Source organism: Monodelphis domestica, chromosome 3, assembly GCF_027887165.1.
Source record: "Monodelphis domestica isolate mMonDom1 chromosome 3, mMonDom1.pri, whole genome shotgun sequence".
Lineage (NCBI taxonomy): Eukaryota > Metazoa > Chordata > Mammalia > Didelphimorphia > Didelphidae > Monodelphis > Monodelphis domestica.
In genome coordinates, this window is record NC_077229.1 from 17,347,458 (window position 1) to 17,362,511 (window position 15,054).

Sequence of the window (15,054 nt, forward strand, 5' to 3'; positions counted from 1 at the left end):
GTGGGTCAGGGTTCCATCCTGACTGGGAGGGAAGGGCCTGGAGAAGGCTGCCTGGGGAAGATCTCTGCAGGAGGAGACTTGCTACAAGGAAACAGTTTCTCAACAATTCAAAGGAGCCAGGATACCGTTTCTATGGGGCCAGGGTGCGTGAGCCTTCCTGTGAAGATGCCCTCCTCCAGCGGACCAGACTGTACTTGTTCTCTGAGAGTTCTGTAGCCAGGCACTTACTCCCATGATCCTCCTCTGTGCCAGGCACCATGCCAGGCCCTGGGGGTACAGAGACTGAGGTCCCTTCCAGCTCTGAGAGTCTGTCTAAAGACTTGCCTGTGGAACACTGGGAACGGGGAATGCCGGCCTTGCCAGCAGGGCATCTGGCTCCACTTTGGGGGGAGGGGGAGAGCAGGACTCTCTCAAATGTCTGGCCCCAGCAGGGTTGGGTCTGAGGCTCTCTTGGGCATACCCCCAAGGAGCAAGTGTGGTTCAGTGGAAATGAGACTTCCTGTACCCTCATTTGAGGTTTCCCTGGCAAAAATACTGTGATGGTTGGCCATTTTCTTCTCCAACTCATTTGACAGGTGAAGAAACTGAGGCCAGCAGGGTGAAGTGATTCGCCCAGGATCATGTAACTAGGAAATGTCTGAGGCAAGATTTGCATCCAGATGAGTCTTCCCTAACTGCCCGCTGGTATACAATTGGTGCTTAATAAAGATCAACATTGACAGAGGTGCCTGACCCTGAGTCTCAGTTTCCTCATCTGTAAAATGGGGACCTTAAATCTGATCCTATGACCCCTGGTGAGACCCTAGAGCTGTGATGGTGCGCCTAGGGCACTCTGGTGGGGAATGCATGGCATGGCACACAGTCTCTAGAAGGTTTGTCATCACTGCCCCAGAGGCTAAGCAAACTAGAATCTGCAGACAATTGCCAGCTCTGTGTGCATGGTTCTGTGCTAAGCCTAAAGATACAGGGGGGACACAAGCCTAGCCCTCTCTTCAGGACAGCTGCCAGCCTCACGCTGAGGAGAAACACTGCCTCTGCCCCTGAGGATTGAAGCAGGGCCCCTGGAGCTGTCCTGGGGAGAAGCCACAGCCACAACAGGCCAAGAAGCCCCAGCAGGACCAGCCCCAAAGTGGGTTTGACTTCTGGAAGGCATCGAGGTTGTGCTCTGAGCCAGGGAGGGTCTGAAAAGCACAGGGGAGAAATGGTGGACACCAGCCCTTGGGGACTTGAGCTTCCCCTTCTCTAAAATGGGGACAATGAGCCTGTGCCCAAAGGATGGGTTCGGAGCTGGCAGGGGACCTCAGAGGTCCTGTGGTCAGGGAAGAGGCCCAAAGCTGGTGACTCTCCAAGGTCAAGCCAACAGTAAGGGCCAGGATCCAGCCCCGGGCCCACGCCCAGACCACTTGGCCCACGAGGCTTCCTCCCTCTGCAGGGAGGAAAGGGCTTTGGCCTTTGGATGATGGGCACCTGCTTATTAGCGGAAGACTAGCTTCTGATTAAAGGCACGGAGGAGGGCTTCCTGGTACCAGAGTTGGCCCCTGAAGGGATAAAAGTGCAGGAGGGAGACCCATGCTGGTTGGGGATAGTGGGGAAGAGCAGCAAAGCCTTGGGGGAGTGGGCCAGCCAGAACAGGAGACTCAGAAGAGGGGAGCCAGCAGGAAAGCCAGGCTGCAGCCAGGTGCTGGGGAGCCTTGAATGGGGGTCTAAGGAGCCACTGGTGCTAGGAGGGCAGGCGAGTGGCTGGAAGTCGCAGGGGCTCCCAGTGGCCTGGGCTAGCCTGGACGGGGAGACAGGAAGGACATCATCTGTTCCTTGTCATGTCAGAGGTCACTCGCCTGCCTGGTCTCTGGAGACAATGGAGGAATCTGGAGTCTGAGGTTCTGGATTCCAATTCCAGCTCGGCCACTTCCTTAAGCTGCTTAAGCTTTCCCAAACCTCAGTTTTCTCATCTACAAAATGGGAGCACTGACCTAGAAGACCTGATAGTCTTGACACCATGGCTTGTCCCCTCAGCCTCCAACTTTCTGCTGCCTTCCTGAGGGCCTTCTCCAGCCTCCTTGACTCTGCCCAGGCCAGTCCCGGTGCCAGGAATGAATTACTTCACCACCATCATTTCCAAGCCTTGGATCGTGGGCCGAGATGTAGGGCAGGAGCCAAGTCCCCGTCCGGGAGCTTTGGGATCCCCAGGGCCTGGCACCTCCGATTCTTGTTGGTTGGCACCGAGTGGAGAACTAGCTCAGGTTTAAGGTGACGGCCCAGCACCCCGGAGGGTACGGTTACATCTTATACATCTTGGGCTCGGGCTATCTCCCATCAAGGTGGCATTACAGGTTGGGACCCAGGGCAGGACTCCCTGGGGGGAGGGAGGGCGGGCAGGCTGAAGAGCAGCTCCGCACCACCTCTCCTGCCTTTTGCCCAAGGTCTGGCCATGTGGATCAGGGCTTCCAGGCATGCTGGACAGGAAACTCACTGGGGATCAGGGCTGGGGAGGGGGGGCAGCTCAGAACAGAGGACATCAGGACTAGGAGGGAGCCTAGAAAAGGGGACATCAGGGCTAGGAGGGAGCCTAGAACAGGGGATGTCAGGATATCAGGGCTAGAGGGACCTAGGACAGGGGATAACAGAGGATATCAGGGCTGGAGGGACCTAGAACAGGGGATGACAGGCTCTAGAACAGGGGGTGTCAGGGTATCAGGGCTAGAGGGACCTAGAACAGGGGGTTTCAGAGGCTATCAGGGCTGGAGAGAGCTAGAACGGGATGACAGAGGATATCGGGGCTGGAGGGACCTAGAACAGGAGAGACAGGACCTAGAACAGGGGATGTCAGGATATCAGGGCTAGAGGGACCTAGAACAGGGGATGGCAGGACCTAGAACGGGGGTTGTCAGGATATCAGGGCTAGAGGGACCTAGAACAGGGGGTGTCAGAGGATATCAGGGCTAGAGGGAGCCTAGAACAGGGGATGTCAGGGCTGGGGTGGGGGACCTTAGAAAAAAAGTCAGGTGGGGCAGGCGGGGGCGGCAGGATCTTCTCCAATTCCCCTCAGCCCCAGTTTCACAGAGACTACAGGCAGCCCCTGCCGCTGGCCCCAGGACGCTATTTATAGAGCTTTATCAGCTTTGAACACTTCACTGAATTCTCTCCCAGATAAACAAGCTGTCCTTGGAATGGGCTTTTGGTTCTGGGTTCCAGAAGGTTGAGTGGAGCTGGGGGGGGGGGGAGGTTGGAAGGGTGGGGAGGCCAGCATAATTTTCAGAGCTATAAGAGCTTTACAATTATTATCTCCCTTGATCCTCACAGTAGCTCTGGGAGGTAGATACTATTATTAACCTCATTTTACAGATGGAGAAACTGAGGCAGAAAGAGGCCAAGTGACTTCCCCAGGGTCTCACAGTGAGGTAGCGTCTATGGCAGGACACCTGTCCATGGGTGGGAGAAACAGGGTGCTCAGGCCAGATGACAGTGTGGAGTGGGGGGCTCCTGGGCAGCCTCCACATGGTCTGCATGGTGTATTCCTTCCCCTTCACTGCTAAAAGAACAGAGATGAGCCTGGGCCTTGCCCAGCAGGGATTGGGACAGAGCGGGGCTGGGCTGGGCTGGACTGTTGGGGCTCTACCGCTGGAAGGTGCCCACTTCCTGATTTTGCAGAGCAGAAGGCTAATACCCAGAATCCTTCAGGAAGGGAGGTGCTGGGGTGGAGGGGTTCTCTCCAGTATACCCTGAGGGAGTTCCTTTGGGCATGGAACAGAGCCTTCTACGCTTCTCTTGCCTCTAGCCCCTCAGGGTCCTCACCAACCCCGTGCAGACCAGGAGGGCAGAGGAAGCTTGAGGTCCAAGCCTGGGGCAGTGCCGGGCAGCAGCAGGGGCACAGGTCAGACACAGCCTGCTGGGCCCCAAACCTTCCCCTCTGCCCTCTGCCCTCCCCATCTTCTCTTCTCTGTTCCACGGGGCATGGGCTCCTACTACGCCTTCAGGCACTTCCCACTGTGGTTTTCCTGAGCATAGACAGTCAGGCGCCCCAAGGAGGGCTCACCCAGGCTGCCCGAGAAAGGGAGGCAGACCCATGGAGAAGGAAACCTGGAAGCCTTTACTCTTCTGACAGCCCAAGTCCAACAAGATACACCAGCCGGGGCTCCTGGGGCAGGGTTCCGTGCCCCTGCCCCTTGGCACACAGATGTGGCCTTGCTAGGGCCTGACCTGAAACACGACCTCCTGAGCTGGGGTGGAGCGCTGGCTGAGAGCCTAGGCCACATGCTGCTACCCCCACCCCCCTGACCTGCTAAGAGCCTCTGACCTCTAGCTTCAGGGCCCAGGCAGAGCTCTGGGTTAGGAGCCTCTAACACCCTTCCCAGCCCAACTTGCACAAGACTCCCAGGCTTCTTTCCAGGAGCAAGCCACACAGAGCTCACCTCCCTGCCCCTAGAGTGGGGAGTGACATCAGAGGAGGAGAGGGAGGAGGGGGCTTGCCCTAGGTGAAGGAGGAGGCCTCTGGGCATGGGTAGGTCAGGTGCCCAGCTCCCTCCGCAACTTGACAATCTCCAGGACCAGTTTCTCCTTCTCCAGGAGGATCTTCTCCTTCTGCAGCTGCAGTGTCTCCTTTTGCAACTCCAGGATCTCGGTCTGGAGGCGGCTCTGCTTGGCTAGTTCCCCGGGATCCTTCTCTGGAAGCCCCCCCTCGCTGGGCTGGGGGCCTGGCAGCAAGCCCTCCTCCACAGTCACCACTGAGGCGCCCACTAAAGGAAAAGAATTTGAGAAGGGAGAAGAGACAAGGAAGTTAAAGAAGATAAGGAGGCCTGGGCAGCCTAGCTTGGAGAAGGGAGCACAGGGGACACGGGCATGTGAGAGAAGCCACTCGCCACCTGGCTTGGAGGACCACTTGGATCCTCAGCCCAGCAGCAAGCACTGGATTTGAAATCAGAGAATTTGGGTTCAAGTGCCAGCTCCAGTACTCTTCCTCTGGCCATTATCAAAAAGACAGGGTGGCAGAGTAGAAAAAGTACACTGCCTTTGGAGTCCCAAGATCTGAGATCAAATCCTACACCCCCCCCCCCGACTCTTTCTCTCTCTCTGTCTCTCTGTCTCTGTCTCTCTCTTTCTCTCTGTCTGTCTTTCTCTGTCTCTCTCTCTGTCTGTCTCTGTCTGTCTGTCTGTGTCTCTGTCTCTGTCTCTGTCTCTGTCTCTGTCTCTCTCTCTCTCTCTCTCTCTCTCTCACACACACACACACACACACACACACACACACACACACACACACACAAATTAAATCTTGGTCATGTCCTTCCCTCCCTGGGTCTCAGTTTCCTTTTCCATAAAATGTCAGCATTGGACTATAGAGAGCTGAGATCCTTTCCAACTCAACCTGGAATCCCAATGGCCTCACTTTACCAGTCAGTAACTGAGGCCCCCAGGTGTCATGTTCAGGATTCCCACTTCCTGGGGAGGTGGAATGGACCTAACTTACACAAAAGGTCAGCAAACCAATGACTTCCTTCCCCTGGAGCATTATGGCCAACCAAGGCCATGAAGTCGGGAATCGATGCCCACTCTGGGCTCCACTGGCTGGCCAGAGGCCTGCATTAAGGGTTCATGTGAGGATGGAAAGCCACAGGCTGAGATCAGCAAACAAAGGAGTTCTGTGGCCTTCGTGGCTGGCGTGGGACTGTCCCCTCCCTCAGACACTCATCACTGCTACTTCCCAGCACTACCTGGGTCTTACTCTAGAAATCAGGGAGGAACAAGCAGCCAGGTTTGTCCTCTCGGTGACGCTGCTTTGCACTGGACATAGGCATGCACAGGAGACTCTTGGGCCCTGTGGCGCTCACCAGCCCTTCACAGCTGGAGTCCCAGGGAGGCCCTGCAGGCACTTCCTGTTACTCTCTTCCCAACATGGCTCCAGACTAGTTGGATGGCTCCTTGTCTCTGCTCCAAGAGGGCAGGGCTGGTCTCATCTCCTTGTTTGGCAACCCCCTGTAGATGGGCTGAAGAAGGGAGCTGAGTGTGTGGCTGCCCTCTAACTCTGCCTCTCAGGCCCCTCTCTATCTGGAGCTCTAAGGCGGCTTGGCCTTGGCCCTGTCCCTAGTCCAGCCCAGACCACCGGCGCTGGCCTAACTTCTCTGGAGGCCCTGTCGAGGCCCCAGGACCACCGGCCTCAGCCAAAGTTTTCCCCCAGCACCTTCCTCTCTGAGTGGCTCAAAGGGCAGCAGGAAGGCTGTTTTAGACTCCACCGAGTCTCTGAACAGGAGGAGGCACTGCTCCAATACAGCATCGGTCATGGGGGCTGCCGCCAGTGAGGGAGAACTCATCGCCTCCTGGGGCAGGCCGTCCCCTTCGGCGGGGGCAGCCCTTTCTCGCTCAGATAGAAACTGCCTCTTCGAAGTGCCCACCTGCTGCCACAACGGGCCGGTTCTTTCAACCCTTCGGCCATGGTTTCCAGGTTTATCTCCCAGCTCCGCCATTCCCTATTCCTGGGTCCCATAAAGAGAGCTGCGGCTGGAGTTCTGGCTTCTCTGTGACTTTCCTGATCTGGGCCTCTCCCCAAGAAGGGCATCTGCCTGTTTGCCCACTGACCTGAGGCAATCCTGAAGATGGCAGTGCCCTCACCCGACAGGACAGCCCAAGGCAGAAACTGCAAGCTGCTCAGCTGCCGATTCTGCCTGTGTCCTCGGGGAGAGGAGTTACAGCTGAAAGGGACCTTAGAGATCATCTCGCTGTACAGAAGAAGAAACTGAGGTGGAAGGGTCACACTGAGCTAGTAAGCAGCACTGGGATTCAAACCCACATCTTGGGCCTCAGAATTCAGGGTCCTCTCCCATGCCACTGCCTCTCTTTTCCCTTGTACTCAGGATCCTTGTCTGCCTGGGCCATGGTCACCTTCCTTTCCCTCTGAGGTCTCCAGCACCCAAGGGCCTCTTCCTCTCTGACCTCCTTTGGGGGAGCAGAGGAGACCTTGGACCTGGCTGGCACCCCCCAAATGACTCAGAACCTCTCTGCCCATCCCTCCCTCCTCACCCCAAAGGGCCTTGGAGCGGCCCATTCCTGGGACCTCTCAGCCCAGCCCAGGAAGTGGTAGAAGGGAAAGTTTTTTCACAGCTTTCTTCGGCCACTCTGCCAGCCCTTGGCAAAGCTTCCCTCCCCAAGACGAGCCCAGGGGCCAGATGTGCTCATCACGGCCCATTTCCTCTTGTACTGGGGCTGGCAGGTATGGGGGAAGGAAGTTGCTGGTTCTCACTGCTGCGATCACAGCAACCCAGCAAGGCAGGCAGTGATGGGGCTGCTTTGGGATGGTGAGCTCCTGCTGGCAGGAGGAATGGCCTGGAGCACTGAGGGAGTAAGGAGGAGGCCATGGACAGTCACCCCAGGAGGAAGGAAACCCAAGGGGTGCTCAAAGCAGCAGGAAGGAAATCAGGAACGTCCATCATCGGGGAAGCGAGGGGAGGGAGGTCGGGGCCAGTGGATGGGAGGATGAGGTCATGGAGGGGCCTGGATGACATCCAAGGCCTCCTGCCTTCCAGCTCTGACATTCGCTATCTCTGCCAAAGTGATGGTGGCTGGCCCAGCTTGGGCTTTGGCGGGTGGCTTAAACATTAACCCCCAGCTCCCTGCTGCCAAGATCCACTGAGAAAGCTTCCAAGGTTTCCCCTGACGAGGCGGCTGATGCTCTCTGGCCTGGAAGGTAAGAACATGGCGCCCCTTCCTCTCTCACTCGGCCTCTCTGACCCATTCCCAAGCCTTAGCCGGAGGCTCAAGGCACGCTCTGGTCCTGGGTGCGAGAGGTGTCGGTTACTGGCTTGGGGGTGTGTGTGGGAATCGAAGCCATGACCCTAGGCCCACCCCTGCTCCAGGGGCTCCAGGAATGGGTCACACAGGCACCCCAGGAAGGGTATGCTGTGAGATGGACAGGCGGGAAGCTGCTCTGGCATATGCCTACCTCCTAGCTCTGTCCTCAGAGGATTCTGGAGCCTTCCTCTGTGGAGTGAACGATGCCCTGCCCTCCTCCCAGTCAACCCCTGTAAACCTCTGCTTGCTTTGAGCCCCAAATACAGGAGGCACTTAAAGGGTTTCTGCTTGTGCTTGCTTTTGTGACCCTGGGCAAGTCACCCCCCACAGGCCAGGGGTTTCTCATCCATAGAGTCAGAGGCTGGGGTAGGTCCCTCCTGCTCTGAAATCCTGTGGCCACATTCCTGCCTCAGTTTCAGCTCCAGCCTCTTTCCCCAGAAGTGCCTTTTCTCTTCCTCCTTCCCTATCCACTCAGGGCACGGCTCAGAGCTGTCCGTGGTACTGAGGAAGCACTGCTCTCAGTGACTGGAGAGGGCCACAGGGGGACCTCAAGGGGCCGGGAGAGTGACCACACTGGACCACTGAGGCAGAGCCCCAAAGAGCCTTCCTTGCCAGGCATGATGAACTTTGATGAAACTCAACAGAGAAATGGCAAGTCTCGCACCTGGGCCTGCACTCAGTGGATGTCCTGAGTCCCAAATGTGGGAGACCTGGTCAGACAGTGGGGCAGAAAGGGAAAAGGGAAAAGGGGAAGGAATTTGCTTAGATACAGGCTCAGGGCTAAGCACTTTTCGATGTTTCACAAATTGTATCTCCTCCCACCTCCGCTATCTCCTTATGTCTCTTCTGTTTGTCTCTGTAACTAAACTCCTGGAAAAGGCCATCTACGACTCGTACCCCCCCCCCTTCTGTCTGTCTCCCTATCTCTGTCTCTCTCTGTCTCTCTCCCCCTCTCTTGTCCCTTCCTCCCCCTCTCCCTCTGTTTCTTTCTCCCTCTCTCCCTTTCCCTCTGTCTCTCTCCCTCTGTCTGTCTGTCTCTCTCTGCCTCTCTCTATGTCTCTGTCTCTCTCTGTCTCTCTCCCTCTGTCTCTGTCTCTCTCCCTCTGTCTCTGTCTCTCTCCCTCTGTCTGTCTGTCTCTCTCTCTGTCTGTCTCTCTCTGCCTCTCTCTATGTCTCTGTCTCTCTCTGCCTCTCTCCCTCTGTCTCTGTCTCTCTCCCTCTGTCTGTCTGTCTCTCTTTCTCTCTCCCTCTCTCTCTGTCTCTCTCTCTCTCTCTGCCTCTCTCCCTCTGTCTCTGTCTCTCTCCCTCTGTCTCTGTCTCTCTCCCTCTGTCTCTGTCTCTCTCCCTCTGTCTGTCTGTCTCTCTCTGTGTCTCTGTCTGTCTGTCTGTCTCTCTCTTCCTCCCCCCCCCCCCCTGTCTGCCTGCCTGCCTGCCTGTCTCTCGGCTCTCCTCCTCCCTTTCTGACCGCTCCTCCTCTGGCTCCTTTGCCGCATCCCCCTCCAGATCAAGCCCTCTAACCACAAGTGGTCCTCAGAGTTCTTCTTGTGTCTCCTCTTCTGCTTCTGGCTTAGCATAACGGGTGGCCCATCCCTCTCACAGGCCTCTCCTAAAGCGATTTGAATTTGCCCTGGAAAGCGCAGACTTGGGGAAGGAAAGGAGGGAGAGAGGAAAGCAGGAAGGGGGCTGGGGAAAGGGATGCGGAAGGAGGAGAGGAGAGCCCGCGGGGTCTGGACTGGGCCCAGACAGGAGAGGGCAGGGCCAGAGGGAACACAAATCCGTTCCAATCTGTCTCCAAGACCTCACTGGGGGATCTCATTAGCTCCAAAGGATTTCCCAGATCTCCCCTCCCTGCCCCAACCTCTCCACTGCCCTCCAGTCTCCTCTCCCAGTGGATGTCCGGGGAACAGCTTCAACTCAACATGCCCCCAGAGGAGCCCTTCCTTCCCTGTCACTGCAGCGCGCTCAGAGCTTGGAGGCTCCCAAGGAAAGAGGAGAGGTAGCAGGCTGCTGAGCAGGAAACCGGACAGTGCGCCAGCGCCAAGGCGGGAAGTGGGTCTCGGGAAGGCTGGGAAGGTCCCCGGCCAGCTGGGGTACGGGATTCGGAGGTCCTTCCTCAAGCATTCAGCCTGCTGCAGAGCCGAGCGGGACGGGCTGGTTGGAAGGCCGCACACGTCCGCCCAAAAGACTAATCCACAGAAAACTCCCGTGAGGCACGGGCTCACCCTGTCCAGGGCTCCCTGACAGAGAGCTCTGGCGGACACGGGCCCTGGCTCAGCATCCTGCTGGTGTTCTGCGAGCCCCAAGGAAGCGGCTCCACCTCCGGGGCCCGACTGGCACAGAGCCTTCTCGCTGCTCTGATCAGCCTCGGTGGGGCCCAGTGGACGTGCACGGACCCCGACACCACGACGCCATTGGAGGAAGGACAAGACCAACCAGCAAGGCCATCACCATCCCTCAGCCTCACAGCCTAGACCTCCCGGACTCCTGGGCCTGCTCCTCCGATACCCCCCTTCTCCCTCCTGCCAGGGCCGCCCGCCCTAGCGCAGGCCCCCATCCCCTCCCACCGGGAGTCCTGCGGTAGTGTTCGTTCCTCCATTCAGCCTCCAAAGTGATCTCCCCAAACCACCACTTTCCTCCTACACACAAAGCTGCATGGCCTCCAGAACGCCCTTCGGAGCCCTTCCCCTCTCACCCGTGACAGCGGCCTCCTCGGCTCTGCCTACTGACCTCCCGGCTTCCCCAAGTCCCAAAAGACAGCCTTCGCCACACGTCCTAATTGCGGCGCCTTCCTTCTGCTCGTGAGTTCCTATTTCTCCTGGGCACCGTTCACTTCCGCTGTATTTTTCCAAGTTATCTCCCCCGTTAGACTGTAAGCTACTTGAGGGCAGGGACTATCTTTGGCCTCTTTTTGGCCGTTCAGTGGCTCCGCTCAGCGGTCCTGGGTTCAAATGTGACTTGAGACACTTCCTAGCTATGTTTCAGAACCATCTTAGAATCAACATTGTGTGTGATTCCAAGGGAGAAGAGTGGTCAGGGCTTGACAACAGGGGTGAAGTGACTAGCCCAGGGTCACACAGTTAGGAAGTGTCTGAGGTCAGATTTGAACCCAGAACTTCCAGTCTCCAGACCTAGACTTCTTTTATACCCCCAGAGCCCAGCTTAGTGCCTGGCACATAGTAGGCGCTTAATAGATGTTTACAGTGGACTGCAAACTCTCGGAGTCAGGAGGGAAAGGAGACAGGCTTCCAGGAACAGGGAGGTGACGCTCCCTTCTGGGATGGTGAGCCTCCACCCGAGTACCGTGTTCAGCTCGGGCACCCCAATGCCATTAAGAAGGGCACTGAGAAGCTGAAGAGCCCAGAGGAGGCAGCCAGGATGGTGCTGGGCCTGAAGTCCTATCCATGGAAGGATCCACTGAAGGACGTGGCCATGTTTGGTGTAGAGAAGACTCAGGCGGGGCCCAAGAACCTAAGGACTGTCGGGGAGAGGGGATCAGCCTGGTCCTGTTTGCCCATCAACAGTAGGACCGGAGCACCGAGAAGGGTGGCAGAGAGGCCAGTGAGGCTGCACATCAGGAAATGCCCCGGATGGTCCCAGCTGAGCCAGGCCGAGCCAGGCCGGGAGGTGGGGGGCTCCCGCCCAGGCTGGAGCAGGATGATCGGGGTGTGGCAAGGCAGGAGTTTGTGCATGGGGGGGGGGGGGCGCTAAGTGCTCACAGATCTCCCACTGGGTCTCCAGCCACTGACCCGGCCAAGGCACACACGTCTCTCCCAACAGCCACTTGCATTTGCAGGCATTCTGCACCTCATGAGGCCGGGGGGTAGCTGCGAGAGGAGTGTTTCCATTCCGTTGCCACAGGAGGCCCTTCCTGCCCAAGGCGGCCCCTTCCAGTCTGGAGCATTTCCTCCCCCTGACCCGAAATCTGGGGCTCGAGATGCTTGTTAAAGCCCGTGGCAGCCGCCTTCTCTTTACCCATCCCTCGGCCGGCCCTCTGCCCCTTTGGATCCCACCACCCGAGACGTTGGCCGCCACTCCTGGCAAGAGCCTGGCCTGCCTCGATCCCAGTTACGGGGGACACCCCCGCATGCAAACACCACTTCCCCGGGGATGCCCACTCTGCGTCTGGTCACTCGACTAGGCCCAAATTCACCCACTGTAGCACAGAGCTGGATCACACTTTTCTTTTTTAAAAACAATCCTGACCTTCTGCCTTAGAATTGACACTATCGTTGAGCGGTGAGGGCTAGGCCATGGGGGCTAAGCGACTCGCCCAGGGTCACACAGCTGGGAAGTGTCTGAGGCCAGATTGGAACCCAGGACCTCCTGCCTGCAGGCCTGGCTCGCCATCCACTGAACCACCTAGCGGTCCCTCATATTCTCCTTAACGAGGAAATGGAGGGTCAGGGAGGCTCCCTAAGCTGCTCTGGCTGTGTCATGGAGCTACAAAGTTTCAGGGCAGATTTTAACCCAGAGAATGCCAGGACCCCAGATGGGCACACCGGCCAAACCAACGTCACACTACTTAAGAATCGGTCCTGATGCCACACACTCCCCCCAAATAGGGCTTCTCTCAAGCCTAGGTTTGGGCTACATGAAAACTGCTTCTCTGTCTTCATCGAGCAACAACGAAAGTGACAAAAAAGGGCATACTAGGAACAAAAAAATCTTTTTATTTGAAATGAAATTTGTTTAAAACTTCAAAAATGTCATTAGTCTACACTGTTTCCATCAACGCAAATCCTAGTCTGTCCACATCCTGACAGCCCGTATTCCAACGGCTGTTGTTAAAAAAAAATGTACCTCCTGGTAGTGGCCAACTCGTAAATGTATTAACCGATTTGTGTCATGATTGTTTTCTGTTTAATTCTGTTTCTCTTCTGTCAAAATGGTTTGCTGGGAAGTTGAGATGGAAAGAAACATCGACTAGAACCCCTGGGTTAAGTGCAGGCTCTGACACTTTCTAGCTGTGACCTCAGTTTCCTCATCTGCAAGCTAAAGGGCTAACCTTGGGGATGGCCGAGATTCTAGGATCGCACTTATGCCCAAGCCTAACTTTGCTAGACTTGAACAAGGCCGGGGCTGCTGGGTGGGAGGGGTGGACCGACCGCCCAGGCCTGGCCCGAGAGCTCACCGTTGTTGTCCACGGCTGGCTGGATTCCTTCAGTACTCAGAGCGTCCATCCGGCCGCTGGGTGTGACTGGGCTTGAACTCACTCCCAAACAGGGCCAGTCTAGCAAAGGGCTCACAGGGCATTTAATCTTATACGTCAGAGTCGGGTCTGGGGACAGGCTCGTCGGCACGGGCATGGCGCACAGGTGGGGCATGTCCCCGGATGGACCCTCTGGGGACACAGCCCCGTCGGCCGAGGCGGGATGCACCTGAGACACAGGCTCACAGGGCAGGGGCAAGTCCTTCAGGGGGTCCAGCAGCCTCTTTTCTCCAAAGTCGGAGGCATCTTCAGTCAGAGAGTCCTCCTTGAACGGGGCCTGCTCATCCATGGAGGCTGGCAGGAGGCCCTTCCTGGAGACCTCAGGCCACGCATCTAGTTTTCTGTCCGCATCCATCTGACAGAGTCCCTCCCTCTCCTGGCCAGGCTCCATCCCACCCCCCTGAGGCCGGAGTAGCAAGCTGGGGACAGGGTCCAGAAAGCTGTCTGCCTTGCAGGCAGGCCCCGGTGGGCTGGGGGGCCCCTTAGTCCGAAAGGCCGGGCCTGCTGCATACAGAGGCTCGGGGAGCTCGGCACCCGTCTTGTTGAAGAGAGCAAAGATGTTATAGAAGAGGCGCTCCTGGGGGCGCCGCCGCAGCACAGGGTGCTTGGCAGTGGCCAGCTCCTTGCGGGCATCAATGATCATGTTCTTCCATTTCTTGCGGACTTCGTCCGGCGTCCGCTGCACCAGGGGGTTCAGCGAGTTCACGGCCATCGTGATCTCCTCCCAGGCCCGCTGGCGGTCCATGGTGTTGCGGTAGCGGCCGCTCTTGGGGATGAGGATGTCCTTCCGCAGACTGAACTCTTCCAGGATCACAATCTTCTCTTCCTCAGAGAACTTAATCCTCTTTGGCCTGGCTGCCATCGCGGCGGCCCTGGAAAATCAAGCACACCCTGCATCATTCCCCACGCGCTCGCTCACCCAGCCACCCAGCAGAGCACAGGCCCAGAGGTGGCAGCCAAGCCCACTGACAGCCTCTCTGTGGAACTACAGGAAGGACCCTCCAGAGGCAGCCCCACTCTTGGACCACCTATGGCTCCCTATGCCCCCTGGGACCAAATACAGACTCCTGGCTCCCAGGCAGCGTCTGGACCTTATTGCCAGTATCATTCCTCTACTAGTCCCTCTCTATGTGGCCTTCCCATCACCCCATCCAAGCCTTTGCCCTACAGGGATCACTTGAGCCCCTTTCCCACATCTCTTTGGGCCCTTCCCAGAGGCACCCCTAGGCTCCACGGCTCCTTAAGGCTGCTGTCACAGACACTAAGGTTTTGGGGAACCCCTGGGGATTCCCTGATCCCCCCCAGGATAAGCTCCCCGATGGGCTGTACTCCCCTAGCTGGGTCCCCCGAGGCCAGAAAGACCAGGATTAGAATACGACCTCAAACTCTTTCAGCGAAAGGAGAGGGAGGCCCTAGGCAGGTCCCTCCCCCCCGCCCGTGCCTCAGTTTCCCTGTCTGTAAGAGGGGGACCCCGCTGGCACCTACCTTCCAGGGTGGTCGCGAGGGGCGCATAGGACTAGGACGAGGACGGCAAAACCGGCGAGGCGCCCCCTACACACCCTACAGGGTTAGGGCTCTTCCGTAGGTGTCCCGTGGGTGCCCTCCACCGCGTAGACCGCCCGCCCCCAGCCCCAGCGCCCTCCCGGCCGGCGTCCTGCGGCGCGCGATGATTACGTCACGGATACGCCAGCACCCCGCGCCAACGTCGGACAGTCAGGGCGGTTGTCATGGGAACGGGAAGGCGTGGCCCATGCGCCTTGGAACGACGGCGGCTCCACGGGGCTGAGCCAAGTAACCACGTAGACGGGAGAGATCGCGCCTAGCCGCCTCATTCATCCTCCCCCCCACCCCCTCCTCCCACCCGGCGCTGCCGCATTGCTGTACCCGCAAACATTTATGTGTGGAGTGGAATTTGAGGGGGGGGAGCTTTCAGCCCCCAGAAATCACTCTAATGAGCAGACAGGAGACTTAGATGCTAGCAGAGAAAATGCGGCTTTATTTAGGGAAAGGGGGGGAGGGGAGAAGAAGGGGGGGAATGGGGGGGACACCGCCCGAAGTGGTCTCTCTGC

The 15,054-nt window shown here is 57.7% G+C and overlaps 1 protein-coding gene across 1 annotated transcript; it reads right to left on the reverse strand.

Moving 5' to 3' along the window:
- Nucleotides 1-4,068: 4,068 nt before the first annotated feature.
- On the reverse strand, nucleotides 4,069-14,679 carry LOC103091946 (uncharacterized). The gene is made up of 3 exons (XM_007490464.3): nucleotides 14,471-14,679; nucleotides 12,908-13,857; nucleotides 4,069-4,733 (listed from the first exon to the last, which is right to left on the reverse strand). Exons 2-3 carry the CDS (start codon nucleotides 13,845-13,847, stop codon nucleotides 4,504-4,506), a joined length of 1,170 nt encoding a protein of 389 aa, XP_007490526.2. The 5' UTR covers nucleotides 13,848-13,857; nucleotides 14,471-14,679; the 3' UTR covers nucleotides 4,069-4,503.
- Nucleotides 14,680-15,054: the final 375 nt, after the last annotated feature.